The sequence below is a fragment of the Pholis gunnellus genome (genome assembly GCF_910591455.1).
Source record: "Pholis gunnellus genome assembly, chromosome: 6".
Taxonomy (NCBI): domain Eukaryota; kingdom Metazoa; phylum Chordata; class Actinopteri; order Perciformes; family Pholidae; genus Pholis; species Pholis gunnellus.
In genome coordinates this window covers 13,097,673-13,114,225 of record NC_136532.1, presented here as the reverse complement: position 1 = coordinate 13,114,225, position 16,553 = coordinate 13,097,673, and the positions used below count along the sequence as shown (strand labels likewise).

General features: G+C 40.1%; 1 protein-coding gene across 2 annotated transcripts; it reads right to left on the bottom strand.

The window, feature by feature from the left end:
- Nucleotides 1-751: 751 nt before the first annotated feature.
- Nucleotides 752-5,115, bottom strand: LOC306696795 (arrestin domain-containing protein 3-like). Of its 2 annotated transcripts, none has more exons than XM_079160496.1 (6): nucleotides 4,671-5,115; nucleotides 4,518-4,584; nucleotides 4,034-4,181; nucleotides 3,046-3,148; nucleotides 2,675-2,940; nucleotides 752-2,529 (listed from the first exon to the last, which is right to left on the bottom strand). In XM_079160496.1, the coding sequence occupies exons 1-6, from the start codon at nucleotides 4,945-4,947 to the stop codon at nucleotides 2,443-2,445; spliced, it is 948 nt and encodes a 315-aa protein (XP_079016622.1). In that variant the 5' UTR covers nucleotides 4,948-5,115; the 3' UTR covers nucleotides 752-2,442. The 2 variants fall into 2 exon arrangements, with proteins under 2 accessions (XP_079016622.1, XP_079016623.1); XM_079160497.1 differs by having other exon boundaries at nucleotides 752-2,524.
- Between the last annotated feature and the right edge of the window lie 11,438 nt (nucleotides 5,116-16,553).

The following is a 16,553-nucleotide window of genomic DNA, read 5'->3' as shown; positions in this document are numbered from 1 at the left end:
TCATGTGAGCTAATCACGTTACTGGAAATAATGACTAATAATGGAATCCAGGCAAAGTGCATCAGTACACATGGCGTGTGTCTAAAAGTTTTAAAACAGCTTAATGTTAGCAAAAATCAATATTTATAGAAATGTGTGTAAGAATGCCAAATCGTCTCTAAATGTTATTCTCCAGAGCAATCATTTCAAACGTCTTATTAACATAGCACTTTTAAAAACAGGGTTACAAAGTGCTCCACCCTTATACAAATAAGACAATAAAAGCTTTGAAGGTGAATAAATAATTACAACAAAATGTTTTTGCCATGTTGTGTCAGTGTGTATATGACCTGTTATAGTACAACAAATAATCTACTGTGAAAGCCTACACAGCCAGGGGATATTAGGCTGTCCTGAAAACAGCAGATGGGTTGTTGTTGAGTCATCTTGCACAACTGTTAATGATTTCATCACCACTGACTTGTGATTTATTTAGTGCCTGCTATTGGCTTTGGTTAAAGTCATAATAGAAACAGCTATGTGAAGATATGTGTGGTAGTGAGTAGTAGTAGTAAGCATTTTGTGCAGAGCAAGCATGAGGAGTAAAGCCTCAAAGTGTAGTTGCTCCTCACACCGTGAGTCTGCGCGGTACTGCCCCCTACAGGAGCCCAGGTGACCTGCACCATATTGGTAACCGAGACACAGTTGCAAAAGCGATAAAAACGATTGGACAAACTAAAGACGAATACAAAAATCATCTTGGTGCAAAACATACTGACATCACATTTTTATTTCAGTTCATCTAAACATTATATATTTATACTGCAATGTTGAAAACTCTTTAAAATCTGTCTTTATTGACAACGAGTCTCTTTGCATTATCATACGACACACCCAAGACCTGATGGATCATTTGGTGACATCGGTCTTTGGGGGTGAGTTGGGACACATTCACCTTTGATAATGTTTTCATTATCAAACTGACTTAAACCAGCTTTTTAGGCACACAGATGACAATGAGTCAAACCACACACTGATGGAGCAACAATACATGGCACAAATATACATTTTGGGACAATCTATGTAGAATTAGTTTTGGATGTACTTGCAGCAAAAAAAATTTTACATGCAGTTAATTGCCCAAAACAGGAGGCAGTGAGATTCAAGCTTAGCAACAGCTGACGCTAGTCAGTATGCTCACCAACTGTGGCTGTCCAGCTGTGGACTCATTCTGAATCGGAGATCACTTCCAATACCGTAGATTAGTTTCATATATATATTTTTTTAAATGCATTAAAAATGTAATTTTCACACAGTTGCAATATGCAAGGAGCAGCCTGAGATGATGTGAACCCGCATTAGCCAGCCACCTAAAGTTAGTGAATATTAACATACTGGCTCGCTTAGAGGGAGCGTTAGCTGAATAGCAAAGAGGAGACGGCTTTCCTCCAGGAAATTAAGCTGATTGGGTTCGCAATGACACATAATTAGGCTAAAAAGAGCGAATTTAGTTTTACGCGGTACTTGCAGTCTTTTCTCTGCTGAAGGGAGCAAAAAGTAATTTGGTTCATTGTATTTAATCAGTTCAGCAGAGCATTCAGCTGCTTGCATGGAGGGGTCTTCATCATCATCATCATCAAAGAGCACATTTCCCCTTACTTTGGCTTAACTTCTAATATAGTCAGATTATAGAGTAAAATATGTCTATATAGTGTACTGAATGACAGTTAATATGTTAAAAGACATGGTACAAGTTGAGATGAAACAATAAATAAAAACTTAACTTAGTACTAGTATTTAAAATAATATAGTATCTGGGACAATCCAAGATTTGGATTCGACTTCTGACACAGTAACGAATTTTCCATTCCGACAAGAACAGGAGAATATGATCTGAATGATAACATTGAACATGTGTATATAATATTAAAATATTCGGTATGAAACAAGTGGTAATATTATTCAAACTGTAACAGATCTTTTCCCCAATGCTTCAAACTACTCAATAGGCTGAAACCGCATAGACTTCCTATGTTTAAATGAATCCACAGTGAACAGTGCATAGATAAAACTAAAACTCTGAACACTGACTGAAGGCAGTATGATGCTACACAATGTTTAACAGAACGGCAACTTTCAGTTACAGTACTGAAATTTACACTATTAAGTGTACAATAATGAAATGTAACAGGGAGAGAGAGATTAATACGTGTACTGGAAATATTAAAAACACACAGAGACAAAAACATCAAGTAGTAAACAAGACAGTAAACACACACAGACGTTGACTGTAGGAAGACTACAGGTAGCAGCTGAATAGTATCAAAATGAGCAGAAACAGAGAAACAGAAAAATACTCAGTGGCGATCTCTCCATGATGAAAAAGTTATACAAAAATAATAAAAGGTGAATAAAAACCTGAGAAATAAGGCTCCATCGTGTAATATTAGATACATTGAAAACTCACAAATTAACGTTAACAGGGGTGTCACACAGAATGATGGGAAACAGCACCGTGAGGTCGGATGCCACTCTTGCGCAGAGTCTGACCTACAGGAGACACAAGAAAACAACATAAACAGACTGGAAACACATACAATAGCTAACATCAGGTTTAGATGCATTTAAAGTAGCAAATGAAAGAGACAAAATGGATAAAATTCAATTATTTTCTTTTAGCATCTTCTAGCTTCACCTCAATGACGTAATCCACAACTATGATGCTGCAGTTAGAGACGGTGAGCGATGCCAACGTGGGAATAGCGAGCGTGATCACGGCGTGAGCGTCAGGGCTGTGAGCGGTGACGGGCTTTCCGGTCACCGACGCCAGGTTTTTCGTAACCATCCTCTTGTTGTTCTTGTTGGCGGTGTAGAAAACCTGTTGCTGTTGCAGTGCCACCTTTGGAGTAACCGTTCGAGTTGAAGCATTACTGAACTGACAAAAGATTTTCACAGTTTCACCTGGAGGAAGAACAGACGGGGTTATTGTGAGCAAATGTTTCAAGCTTCACTGTCAAAGGATTATTTCGCCATGCAGATGGATTGATGAGTGGATGGAAACAGTACCAGGCATGAAGGCTTTCTTCTCGACAAGGACTGTCATGGTGATAGGACCAGAGGCACACCACAGGCCGCACAGTTTCATGCTGTTGGAGCCCGAGAGAGGAGCCTGCAGAGAAACAGGAGAACATTTGGGCAATGGACATTTAATAAATGTATGTGAGGAATTGTTGAATTGGATCTGTGTATACATATATCTCATGAAACTCATGAATATTACTGTACGGGGTAAAATAAGTCAACCTGAGCAGTGACCTGCATACTTAACTAAATACCCAATATACTAACAGGAAATGATACGCCAATGGACCTCCATCAAACTGCACCATTAGAATGCTACTGATTTTCAAAATATTTAATATTCAATTTTAGGTTTTATGAGGTTTTTGAGATCAGAAAGATTGATGAGATAAAGATTGATTTATCTGAGAGTGCCACTTTGATTTACATTGCGCATTGCATTGTGGGACAATAGTGTCACACATTTATACTTCTACTCCATCACATCTCAGAGGGAAATGTTGTACCTTTTACGCCACTATATTTATCTGACAACTTTAGTTACTCTACAGATTACTCATCTCCAAATGTGGTGACGTTTTTTCTGATAAACTGATTATGAAGTGCTCCTTTGTGTGTTGAGAACATTCTCCTAGTTCTTAAAATATAAAATATATATTTTAAACTATTTCTGCTGAGAATACATAGCCTACATCATTTTACTTAAGTGAGGTTTAAATGCAAGGCTTTTACATGTAGCGGAGTATGTGCACAGTGTGGAATTGATACTTTTATGCAAGTAAATGATCTGAATACTTCTTCACCATTGGTTTTCAGACCTTTATTATTTTAGTAGTATTATGTAGTTCCTGATAAATTGTGGTCAATCAAATGACCCTCCAACAAGCCCTCCTTAATATTTCAGTAAGGATAAACTGTACATGTTACACAGAGAGTGGGAAGACCCTGGTGGGTTAACACGGTCATTACTTACGTGCAACACTGGCTGGTTGGTATCGATGCGGTTGACAAAGTTCAACTCTGTCACAAAGTCTTTGGCCATATGCCAGGGTCTGTGGATGCCCACTGTCAAGGAGTACACTATCTTTCCAAAAACTCCACGGAAGGTAGACGGGAAGTCTCTGCATTGATTTAAAAAAAAAAAAGAAACGGAAATAGTGAGATACTGACATCACCTGGCAATAAATACACACAAGTCTTTGCAGGAATTAAGATGAAGAAAAATCTCAGATATTATAGTGAACTATCTTAAAGTATCTAAAGACCTCAGCGACTGAAGAAAAACAATATTGATGGACTTTGGGTTGCTTCTAAATAAAGGTTAATGTTTATGATGATGACTGGCCATCAATATGTCTGTATCTAAAGTACCATGTCCCCCTCCCCAAAGAGTCTCTGTAACAGAAACAAGAAAAACAAAGATGACAAAACCCCATATGGAGAGGTCTGATACACACCCGTGCGGGAGCTGACATGTAAATGGGTACATGTGCCTGCCAGGCTGTAGGCGTGTCCCACCAGTAGCTGCAGGGGGAAGACAAACTGAGTGACTTTACTGAACAACGACTTGCTGTTTGCAACGCAACCACACAACCTCAATGCGCGCTTACCGCTGTTTTCTTGCACGATGACGCCGTTGAAGTTAAAGAAGACCAGTTTTGCCGTGAAATGTCTCCGATTTCTTCGTCCTTTTCTCCCACCTCCTCCGCCCGTGGACCAGTGGACGTCCGCCCTTCCTGTCAGTACCATCGATATTGAAGTGATCTTCGTCTCCTTCGTGAGGTCGAAGGAGACGTGTCCCGTCATCAGGTCGCCACTGGAGAAACTACTGTTCTCATTCAAGACGTTGAAATTGATGTTGAAGTTCTTTATCGTCTGCTCGAACATTTTTTAAACACGAGTTAAGAAAACAATTTATAAAAAGAAGCAGTCTGAAGATAACAACAAGTCTAAATAGTTCCCCTACAGTAAATAGATCGATTGTTATGTGCACGCAATCACCAATAAAGTATTACATTGGTAACAAACTAAAACTCTTGACAGTTTACAACAACAAAACATTGGACTGAACAAATTGCGCATGCGCACAACATACTGGAGGCCCAGCCCTGACTTTGGGCGGAGCCAAAGCCCCATGTGTCCAGGATGTGTGTGGGGTTTTTTTTAACTCAAACGGAAGGTGTGGCTCTAAATGATAGAATGTAGGTCTGACAGTAAACTCTCAAAGCACATCATGCTGGAGGCTTTCTGAAACAACCACTTCAAGATTTTGCTCAAACGACGATACTGCTGTAAAAGCGTCGGGATTCTGTGTGAATACTGAAGAATTATCATCCAGGTTGTTCTGCAGTGTTATTGTGGATTAATAATGGAGTGTTGGGTTTGTTCACTTGAGTCACACAAAATATATATCTTACCTCTACACTTACCTCTAGAGGTATAGTTTGTGGTAGTTTTGGTTTTGTTTGTAACATCTCTTTCCAAATGAATATCCCTGTTACTGGATAATCCACATAACATCCTGACATGCATTTCCATAGAAACTATTTATTTTGTAGCAACAATTTCAAAGTGTGAAAACTCAATAAAAGCTATCAGCATTCCTTGATATCAGTATGATTTTTGTAATTTGGGTGAACTGACCCTGTAGTTATTCAACCACTAGATGGCACTAAATACTTTATTCTGATGCTCATTATGCTTCAGACTGTATAAACCATAACTATAAAGACTTACTGACAACGTAACTTGTCATTATAAACCCACGTCATGTTTCATTGAGATACATCAATTATTTCAGAACTATGAGCTTCACAGTGGCATTTTAAACATAATGTTTTGTAATGCTTTAATAACAAGTGGTTTAATTGCCCTTTGATAGGTTTATGGTACACAATACAGCCATAAAATGCAGATAAAGAGCCATTAAAACAGACAGCAAAAGGCATAAAAAAACTACCCGCAGAAGTTAATTTGACCACGTCTCTTTTCTTACCTGCTTTCTAGCTCCATTTGAGAGGGGGAAGTCGTGCATCACCCTTTGGCAGCGTGGCTCTACTGTATGTTGAAACGCACAGTACATATAGGATCTCCATTCCACCACACGTCTAGTACAAAGTTGGCAAAACCTCCGTGCCTTTTTTGATGGTTCATTTTCAATTTGCAAAGTGTTTATATGTGGTTTGTATTTAACTTTATCAAGTTGAATGTTTGACAAGACAGTTTGTGATATTTAGATCACAATCTTGCGGTAGCTCTTCAACTGCATTTTGAAACAGGAACAGCTCAAAAGCAGAGGTCGCTCCAATCAACAAACTTTAATCATCATCATCTGGTATTGAGTAACTGTCCATTAGCTATACTCACAGACTCAACATTAAGTCTTATAAACAGTGGAAAGACTGTTTTGTTACGTTGGTAAATGGAGACCCAGATAGTGGCATTCCCATGAAATCAAAATCCCATCTGTATTTCTTTGATGTTGTTAAGGATTACTCGTGACACTCCTGGAAAGTTTATCTTATTCATAAACTGTTGCATAACTTCTCTTGTGTTTATTCAAGCCTATTAATCAAAAAGGGCAGAGTAATGAACAAGAAACATTTGACAAATAATACATGCCTCTGTGGCAGGTTTATAATAACAGATCTTTGAGTCAATATCTGTGCAGTGAGAACCCTGGCTCCTGAGAGGTAACGTGTGGTTATGGTTGTGTGAAAGGTTGGTTGCTGTAAACGTGGAAGTCTGATGTAGATGAGTGTTTGGCACATTCTGCTTTCAGGTAAATGAGTCTTAGCAACATGATCTTTTGATGGGGATGTTGGACATATTGGACTCACACACACAATCATTTGTAACCGGCTTTGGCTTCAGCTGTCTCTGATATGGGCACCTATCAGGTTTAGTGCAGCTCACGGTGACTTGACTTTGCCTGCCAACTCGGTAAACCAACCACACGCAGTATGAGGGCTGCACACACACACACACACACACACACACTCACACACACACACACACACACACATGCACACATCTCTTCCATCCATCTCTTTATCTCATAGATATCAGTACTGAGATTCATCAAGATGACACATTTATTTTTGCTTGTCTTGGTTAATTTCTTCTTCATGTTGTTCGCACTTTTTCCCAAATATACCCGAACAGATTTGGAAACATAATATTTCCTCTTATTATCTGATTCCCTTTGACATTCCCTTCCATAATGAGGCAGCCGGTGTGTGCAACATGTATCTCTTGTCGTTAATGTTTTCATATACCTGTCAGTTCTTCGTACGAGCTCAAACAGAGTAATTTCTTGGAATTAATTACTCTTCAATGTTTTCGTAGCAATTGCTATTTTCACTATGACCCTATTGTTTGTTGTACAGGAGCAGAGTAGACATTTCAGCTTATCAGATCTAAATTCAAAGTGAAGTAAAAGAACCCAGAGGATAAGCCGCGTTATTGATCTGTAGTTTCTACACATCGCCTCTCTCCTCTCGTTAATCCACAGGGTCAGCTCTAATGACATTGAGGAGCTCCTCTGGCAGTCGGCACTGCTACCATTTGCAATTTAGATAGAGGGAAATAGAAGAGGAAGAGGAGGTGTATGGGGGGGGGATGGGGGAGGAACAGGAGAGCTGAAAAAAAGTGACAGGGAAAGGGGGTAAAAGAGATGATAGAGGAAAGAGAGACACTGAGAGGATAGGTGCACTGCAGGGAAATGGTTTTGGAAAGGGAAACATAGAAAACAGAGTAGGTGTATTTAAATGACAGAAGGATTCTGCTGATTGGGTTATGCCATCTCTCACACAATAAATACTCACAATGAAAATATGGCAACTTTCGCTTAATCCATGGAATAGTTAGACATTTTAGAAATTAAGCTTATTTGCTTTATTGCCAAGAGATTGATGAAAAGATTGATACCTCTCTCTCATATCCGTCCGTTAAATATGAAGTTACCGCCATCAGCTTATTAGCTTAGCTTTGCATAGTGACTGGAAATGGGGAAACAGCCGGCTCTGTCCAAAACAAAAATGATCTGGCTAGCTTAAGCTCAATAATAAAACGTCATACATCATTTGTCTATTCCATACAAAACCTTCCTATTTTCAGATTTTTCACAAAAAATGTATACTCATTAGTGCGCTTTAGAGGGCGGGGAGGGGGATTTTGTAACCTTCAGACAGAACCAGGCAAGCTGTTTCCCCCTTTTTCCAGTCTTCACGCTAAACTAATCCAATTGGCTATTGGTGGTAGTTTCATGTTTCCTCGACAAGTAAAAGAATAGGCTAAAGTACATTTTCCAGAATATTGAACTACCTCTTTAAGCAAGATATGCAGGAACCTTAATGTCTCAGTGATGGAAACATGTAAAAATGTGCACTCAGTGAATATCTATGCCAGGTGTGTCTGCAACGACCACTGCTGTATTGTGTGATTGAATGAGTACAACCCACAATTGGCTAGACCCCCGTCTAGACAGTAGAGCTGTTAGGCGTCGTAAAAACACACTTCATTCAAACTAAAAAAACAAGAGGTGATGTATGCAGGCAAACGGCTCGAAGACGTATCAGACACATCATACAATTTAGCAAAAAACCAAATGAAACTCAACAAGCTGTCTGCCCGCGTAGCAGCGGCTGAGTGGCGCAATGTACACTGCAGTGTGTGTACTGGGAGTTCCGGTAGCTGTTAGCCAAACATGCCGTCCAAAACACTAAGAGTGAGCGCACTCAAGTGTGTTATCACTAGAAGCCCATACCGGCCGGGGGCCTGTTAGTGGGTGAAGAGTCAGCATGCAATCAATGACAGTATATAAAACAGGCACTAAAAGGTGTTTTGATAAAGTGCGAGTCACCACAATCACGGTAGGTCCTTGAGCATGCAGCCATAACTGGCTACCCAAAATATAATGCAGTTTGCTGTAGCAAAATGCAAGATCAGCTGTGGACAGACACAGAGGTGCACACTCACTCACAGACGCACGCACTCAAGCAGGCACACACACACACGACTAATCGCATGATCCTCCTGGTGAAGATAATAAAGAATGAAGCATCCCTTGAGGGCAACGCAAACTAAAACACTATACAAATGTGTTTGAATATATGTGGATCTTTCAATGAGAAGTATGTTCAGAGGAAAGGGTTAACTATGTCAGATTTATGCAGTTATGTGCTTTTTTTTTTTCACCCACTAAAAGAATTCCTGCAGCCAAACAGGAAGCAGGAGATGGAAGAGTTGGCTACCCTAATCTTGTGCAGATCCTCTGATAGCTTTCTTCTCCACAAACAATGCCGGTCAGAGCTGAGGGGGCTCTAGAGGGGTGTCGAAAGACCCGACAACCTGGCAGAGCCAAGATCTTTGTCACCCTCTGACTGATTAACACTCAGACATGTTCATCTTGTACCAGGAAAAGATTTTAGTCACTTCAAAACGGTCATGCCTCCCAGTGTTTTCACATACTCCTGTCTTTCTCTGCTTCTTTCCTTTTCACTTAAAGTATGTAAAACTATTGTCTTTCCAACGCACATGCTAGCTGTCCAGAATCTTATAAGAACTTTAATTGTCCTCTTTCTGCATGTCATTCTGTTGTGTGTGCGAGGAAGAGCCTCTATTTGTCTGAATCCAAGTCTGAATGCGAATTCAGTTAACAGTCCGTCCATGCAATAACTGATATATGAGTCAAACAATAGGAGAAGACCTGTTTGGGGTTTCCTGAAAAGTTTACCACACGATGAAGTCAGAGCGAAAGAATCCTTTTTCAAAAGAGCAGCACAGTTCGCTCACCCTGCGGTCAGACTTTAAAAGCTAATACTGCCACCATGATGTCATTACCACAGGGCCAATACTACAGCTAATGAGTCAGGAACAGCATGGAGTCTTGTAATGTAGTCTACAAATCAGTCTCTGTCCGTCAGTCTGTCTCTCCCCCTGTGGTTAACACACAAACACCCAGACATAGCACAAAATGGAAACGCCAACCCACATGCTATATTCATGTCTAAAGCAGAGCTCCATCTCAGAGTGTAAGAGTTACCTTAGTAAAACAAAAGAGGTGCTTTGTTCCATCGTCAGGCTAAATCCTCCCTCAGCAATTACCGTTCACCTTCCAAAGACCTCGGCGAGGAACAGAGCAACACTCTCTTTTAAGGCAGGCAGTGGAGCATGAAGACACAGGCGCTCTAAAGGAAAAGCAAGATCACTCTTCTTTTTCAGCTGACTATACTGTAAGCTTTGAACAAAATTACTCTGTTGGTGTCTGTAGTGGGTATTTTTGTCCATATAGTTTAGAAGGTAATGTTTACCAGGCTCACCTGTTAGCATGCTACTAGCACTAAACACAAAGTGAGGCTGAGGCTGAAGGGGAAAATCTTGTCATTAGTTTTGCAGGTATTGGGCCATAAACTGACGTATTGGACAAAAGTCAACCACCGTGAGGTAAAGTCATTAGGGTTCATTGTCTTGGAACCGTGAATATCTGTACCAGATTTCATGGCAATCCAGATCATAGATAAAGACAATTCACTTAAAACCTGTGTTCGTGGAGGAAAATGCAAGTCATCCAGATTCATCTTCTGGGGACCAAGAATCTCTTTCATGGTCATCCATCCAATAGTTGTTGAGGTATTTTAGTCTGGACCAAAGCGGTGGACCGACTGACCAACAGACAGACTAACGTTGCCAGCCATGCCATAAGCATGGCTAAAAATACATTTATTTTCCCCAGATAGTTATTACTCTTAGCCTATTAACCCTACAGATGTAAAATGTGTATGTGCATTGTTCACAATTATTCAACCATTACATTTAATGTGAGATGTTAGAAAAAGTATAAAGTAAAGATTTATTAAATCATTTTCATTAACACGACATTAACTTTACGTGGCAGCAGGATTCCCTAGACTGCACTGAATGTGTGCATATATACAAAAATGCAAATCCAAAAATCATGCACACCTTGCTAAGCTAAGCTCACATCCATCACCACTTGAAGCATGCTACTGCAGAATTAGAGAGTTGTCTGTCAAAGCTGGGTCAAATATTTGCCTTGAGCTGTCCTGCTGTTTCAAAACAATTCTTCCAGCCTGACAGAGATCCTTGAAATCAAATCCAGTTGATCTCCTCTCTAAACTCCACTTTATGACTCAGTGAAGAAAGAGATGCCACTCCTTAAACAACTGTAGTCCTGAATCTTACTCAACTAATTCTCATTTCCTGTTTAAGGGGAATGCAGCCTGATCGCATTATGAGAGACTGAAACACCATAAAAGAAAGGTTGTAGTAAAAAATGAAAATTCCCTTTTTCCAGGAAACTATACCTGTGATATATATTTTGCCCACATGATGTATGTTTGGGACCGTTCTCATGTCCTGTCTGTCACCACACCGCCACTGTTGCTGCATTTGTTTACATCAGGGCCAATGGGAGGGTCCTAGACACAAAGGGTCTGACAGTTTATCAGTGGAAGAGGGTAGTTAATATGGGTACACAACCCCTGTCCTGACCTTGTTGCAGGACCATCCATCATCTAGGCTTAGAGAAGGGATGAGGTTGAGAGGTGTATCCAGATGGAGGACACTTTAACCCAGGTTAGAACCTCTTCGTCCCAGCCAGTACACAGCTTCTGCTCTGACCCTCCTGAGTAAGAATTAGGGAGAATTTGTGCGAGAAAAGACACAACATTGCTTCTGTTGTGATCATGAAATCCCTTTAAAAATATGAACACATTGACGTAAGAAAGTCCGCTGTAGGCGGTTGTTATTTATTTACGCCAGTTACGGTTGTTACGTTATGTTGTTACGTTATTATTTTAACACGTTTTAACCTTATCCAAACTAGTTTTTATTAGCTAAACCTAACCAATCGTTTTAGAACGTTCACTTCGTGGCATTGTGTGTTTCTGCAGCCGTGATACAAGGCTGACATAAAACGTATTTATGAAACGTAGTTTTGGTTCAGAAACATCCACATTCAAAGTATCCCGTGGATTTGCAGAACTGTACAATGTCAACCTTTTTTTTCTGGCAACTGGGTTGAAAATTCATCAACACATTCAAACTGTCAGAGCAATCGTGGAGCCCACACTGTATGGAGCAGAGCCTGATAGTTGTCAGACCCTGGACGGAGCTGGCTGAAGCAACGCTGGCCAGTTGATTGGCCAGTCTGCGTTCTAGCGGCGGGACGTACGGTCAATTATGACACACTTACATGCATATTGCAAAATTAAAGATACAGCATTTAGTAGTCAGTTTCATCAAACGTGTCACATGGTCAGCAAAAATGTGTCAGTCCAAGGATATCAATGCACTCAAAGCTATAAATGTTACTATCGGTTTCGTGTCAATGCCCCCATTCTTAGACTGTGAAGATTTGGGACTGTAGTTCCCCCAAGGAGTAGAATAGAAAACAACAATTATGCACTGGCGTTGGCAGGCAGTGTACAGTCGGCTTTCAGTGTTTTTTCATTGAAATGGCTGCCTACTGTGTCTGGACACAACACTGATGAGAACGATGAGAGTGAACCAAAACAGTAAGATTGGGGGCCAGAAAACCAAAACAATGAGCTGAAAGATGTGGAAAATCTCCGTACTGTTGCATGGAACTGCAGTTAATACTAACAAGATGTTAGGAGACAATATATTGCATGATAAAAGCAAATACACAGTGATGTAATAATGAAATACATCTCCAGTAATGCTGAAACTGACACTTTAAGTGTAAATTCAGACAATACTACAGCAAGTGCATGTTTTGTTACTTTATTTTTTATCCATAGTCATGCATTTAAAAAAATGATTAGACACATCACACATTAGGCAACTCATTTTGCCTGGTTCTGTGTGTGTCTACCACCTGAAGAATGCCCACTCTACTGCCTGTTGTTTTTTGGAAAAGTCTGGTGGCAAAATACGTTTCATTTACCCCCATATGAACACACACACACACACACGCACTCACAAATTTGATCCAATCCCCACTCTCCCATTTCGTTTTTTTGGTTTCACTCATCTGCAGCCTTATTACCCAGAGTCCTCTGCAGCAGCCCAACCGGCGCTCCGCTGCTGGAGTGTTCTGTTCGTCACATCAGCACCCAGCGCACGCTCAACCAGCTCAGATCATCAGGAATTTTACCGATGGAAAACCTGCCCAGAATTTAGAAAAAGGCTGTGCATACATTTAATTGTGATGGAGTATTTCCACCCCGGCTCTTCTGCCTTTTTTCTCTGCTTAGTCCCAGGAGGAAATGCTGTTTCATCTCCCCACTATAATTAACCATAGCAATTATATATACAATACATAAGAAAAGTAAAATCAGGCTGGTTTGATTTTCTGCCCCTTAGGTATATTTCAATTATCATGACAAATTGTGACTAATTAGTGATGATTACAACAGCTATTGGGCTTTTTTGAGTTTATATTTGCATCTGCATCATAACCATTAACACCATATCTTGTAAAATTGTTAGTGGGATCACTGCACATAACTCAGTCATCAAAATAAAGTGATATCATCTGTATGATTTCTGAACATCTGTTGAGTGCCAGAGGCCCTTTTAGTAATATACCATTTAACAGCTGCCTAATTGCTGTATGAATCAGCATCGTAGTCTGTAAAGCAGTCTAACAAATAAAGAGTATATGCTCTTCTCTCTTATGGAGAGGTTTCTCATGCCCCTGTCTGTTAGATTAGCGGAATGCCTGCACGCAACCTGCAACCTTTTTTCTAGTTCTAATATGTAAGAAGCTGCATCTTTTGGCCAAATTAGAAACAAATTGTAACAGAGCCACATGCGCAGATGGTAATATTTGTACACATTTTAGCTCGATGCCAAAAATGTCTGTCCCTTCCTACTATGAACTTCCAACACCACAGACACTGCTACTGTGTCAATATTTGTGTCATTTAATATGTGTTGGTGGTCGGAAACCCCTTTAAAATGTGATCAATATAGGCTAGCATAGAATAACCACTGAAAAACTCATACGGCACACATCATTGCATCTCCAATAAATACCTTCTTGAATCGCAGTTCACGTTTAAGTTAACACAATATGGTTGGTGGATTCCCTGCAAAGAACCGACAGGCTATTTTGCAAACAAGCATTAATCCTTGGAGTCAGCTTGCGTCAGGAAAGAAGAGTCGGCACAGCAGGGCCACCATTTTCAGGACCGCTTAACTTTAGATGTCTGTAAACGCATCGAAACATAGAACGTTATAGACATGCTTATTAGGATGTTTTCATCTCTTGCTTTCCTGTTGCATCAGCAGTTGAAAGCAAACATTTTTTTTTTCTTTGAAATTTATTTCGCAGCCTTAACCTGGATGATCTTGGGGCTGCAGTATTTCCATGTTGATGTCGTGTTAGATAAACTATATAACCAGTTTGTAGGTTGCGTCTTGTTTACACTGCTGATCCAATTAGATCCAGAGGCAAGTTGCTTGTGTAGACCATATTGTAAATGCCATTGTGCTTATGAAAGCAACTTCTAAGTTTTGTAGCCAGTCGTAGAGTGGGATTTGTAACTTTTTCCACCATTTACAAAACCCCTAGTTGGGACACCCTCTTCATCAGCAGAGAGGAGGGGGAGGAGGGAACAGCAAATGTTGTTTGGAGCAGGCAGTTTCAAGACGCCCCTGGACCAGAGGAGACTGGGACCAAAGAGCTTTATATCTTTTCTCCTGCGTATTATGTATGTGTTTCTGTTGTATATGTGTCAATGCGATTCCCCCTTGACTATCTGTATTGCACAAGCATGTGATCTATCTGCGTTAGGGTTGTGCGTGTACCCATGTATATAGTGTGTGGCTGGCACTTGCGGGGCTGACACGACTGTAAAGCAGCTTCTTACAGTTTTTAAAGGGAGAGCCTTTCCGTCAAGGGGGAACAGACATGGTTCATTTTAGGGCAGATCAAGGCGGTGTTGACGGTGAGGTGGTGTAAAGATCTCACAGATGAACAGGATGCTGTAGCTACATGGGCTGTGTGAAGTAGAATAACAGAGGAGTATTTTCCATATTTCACCCTGCATGAAGCCTATTTAGGATTTGCCTTATGCTAATACTGAAAAATGAAATGCGGGACACAGACTTGGTCCCCATGCTGTCATCATGTATAACCCTGTCCACTGGAGAGAGCCGTGTTTGAACAGTGATATATCCGTATAGTGCTGACACCGGCAATTACTCATCTGAAAACAGAAACACAGTGTGACAAGGTGTACTATTGTTCATGCTAAATTATTTACTGAGCCACAAGCTTTTGTAAACTTCAGCGCCAATTAATCTCAAGAACCTCTTTTGTGTGAGAGCTTAATCGTTTGCTAATTAGCGTCCTTGCTAACAGACACTCTCAGTGGAAATATACGATTACATAGCCCATCGACAGGCTCAGTAAACAAAGGCTGTTTGCCAAACTGCCAAAGCAGTTGTTGTAAAACTGGAGAGAGGCTAATCTATCATTTGTGTGTGTGTGTGTGGGTGTGTGTGTGTGTGAGTGTGTGCGCAGCCTACTGTATGTAAGTCTGCAAACATTTATGTGTGAATGAGTGACAGAAGAAAACAGCTAAAGTGAGACACAGGAGAGAAAGGTAGTAAAATAAAGGAGACAAATGTGATTGTGTGGTGCATTTTGATTTCACTCTGTGCCTCACAGTGATTGCGTGTTAACTTGATTCCAGTGAACATGTTTTGTGTTTTTGTAAGTGACAGTGCTGTGAGTCTGTGGTGTAGACAGCCTGGAACAGGTGACCTCAGACAGATGGCTTGGCGCTGCAAAACCAAGAGTGGTGGGTGGACTGAGAGGAGGAGAGAGAACAAGTAGATGGAGGAAGAGTGATGTGATGTGACAGATGCAGCTTTGTTGTTTTTATTACCAGTGGTGGAAAGTAAATAGGTACATTTACTCAAGTGTGGTATTTAAGTACAATTTTGAGCCACTTGTACTTTATCTACTATATTCTTCCAGTGAACTACTACCAATACTATTTCAGAGGGAAATGTTGTGCTTTTTACTCCACTACATTTATTTGGCAGCTATAGACACTTTTCAGATTGACATTTTATGTAAAAAAAAATATGTGATAATCTTTTAAAATACAGAGCATTTTAGATTATTAAACCAGTAGTTCCCACAACTTTTTGACATGCTTCCCTAGTTGGGGACTCTTACATTTCAGATGTCAATGAGTTGTTAGCAAATTCACCAGAAACATTATTACCATTAACCTTCTCTGGTTTCATTAAAATAACTGCTCAAGGCTAAAAGAGGTAGAACGGTCCAAATATTTCACATAAAAAGCTGACATTAGTAAATAGTGCAAAAAATTAACTGAAATGTTTTCTATTCTTTCTCTCCCATTAATCCTCTCTCAACCTCATTGTAGTAAACTACCTAACTGTCTGTGAAGTAATTGAAAAGAAATCCATCAGTAAAATGCTGTTTACGTATTGATGCAACCGTATTATAATGGCATTTTTTTCTG

Bases quoted from the DNA above. Each gene is read 5' to 3' on its own strand.
- LOC306696795 (XM_079160496.1), bottom strand. From the start codon at position 4,947: ATGTTCGAGCAGACGATAAAGAACTTCAACATCAATTTCAACGTCTTG. The intron at 4,182-4,517 runs GTGTGTATCAGA...AAATCAATGCAG, and splicing joins ACATGTCAGCTCCCGCACGG to AGACTTCCCGTCTACCTTCC. The intron at 2,941-3,045 runs GTACTGTTTCCA...TTCTTCCTCCAG, and splicing joins GAAGAAAGCCTTCATGCCTG to GTGAAACTGTGAAAATCTTT.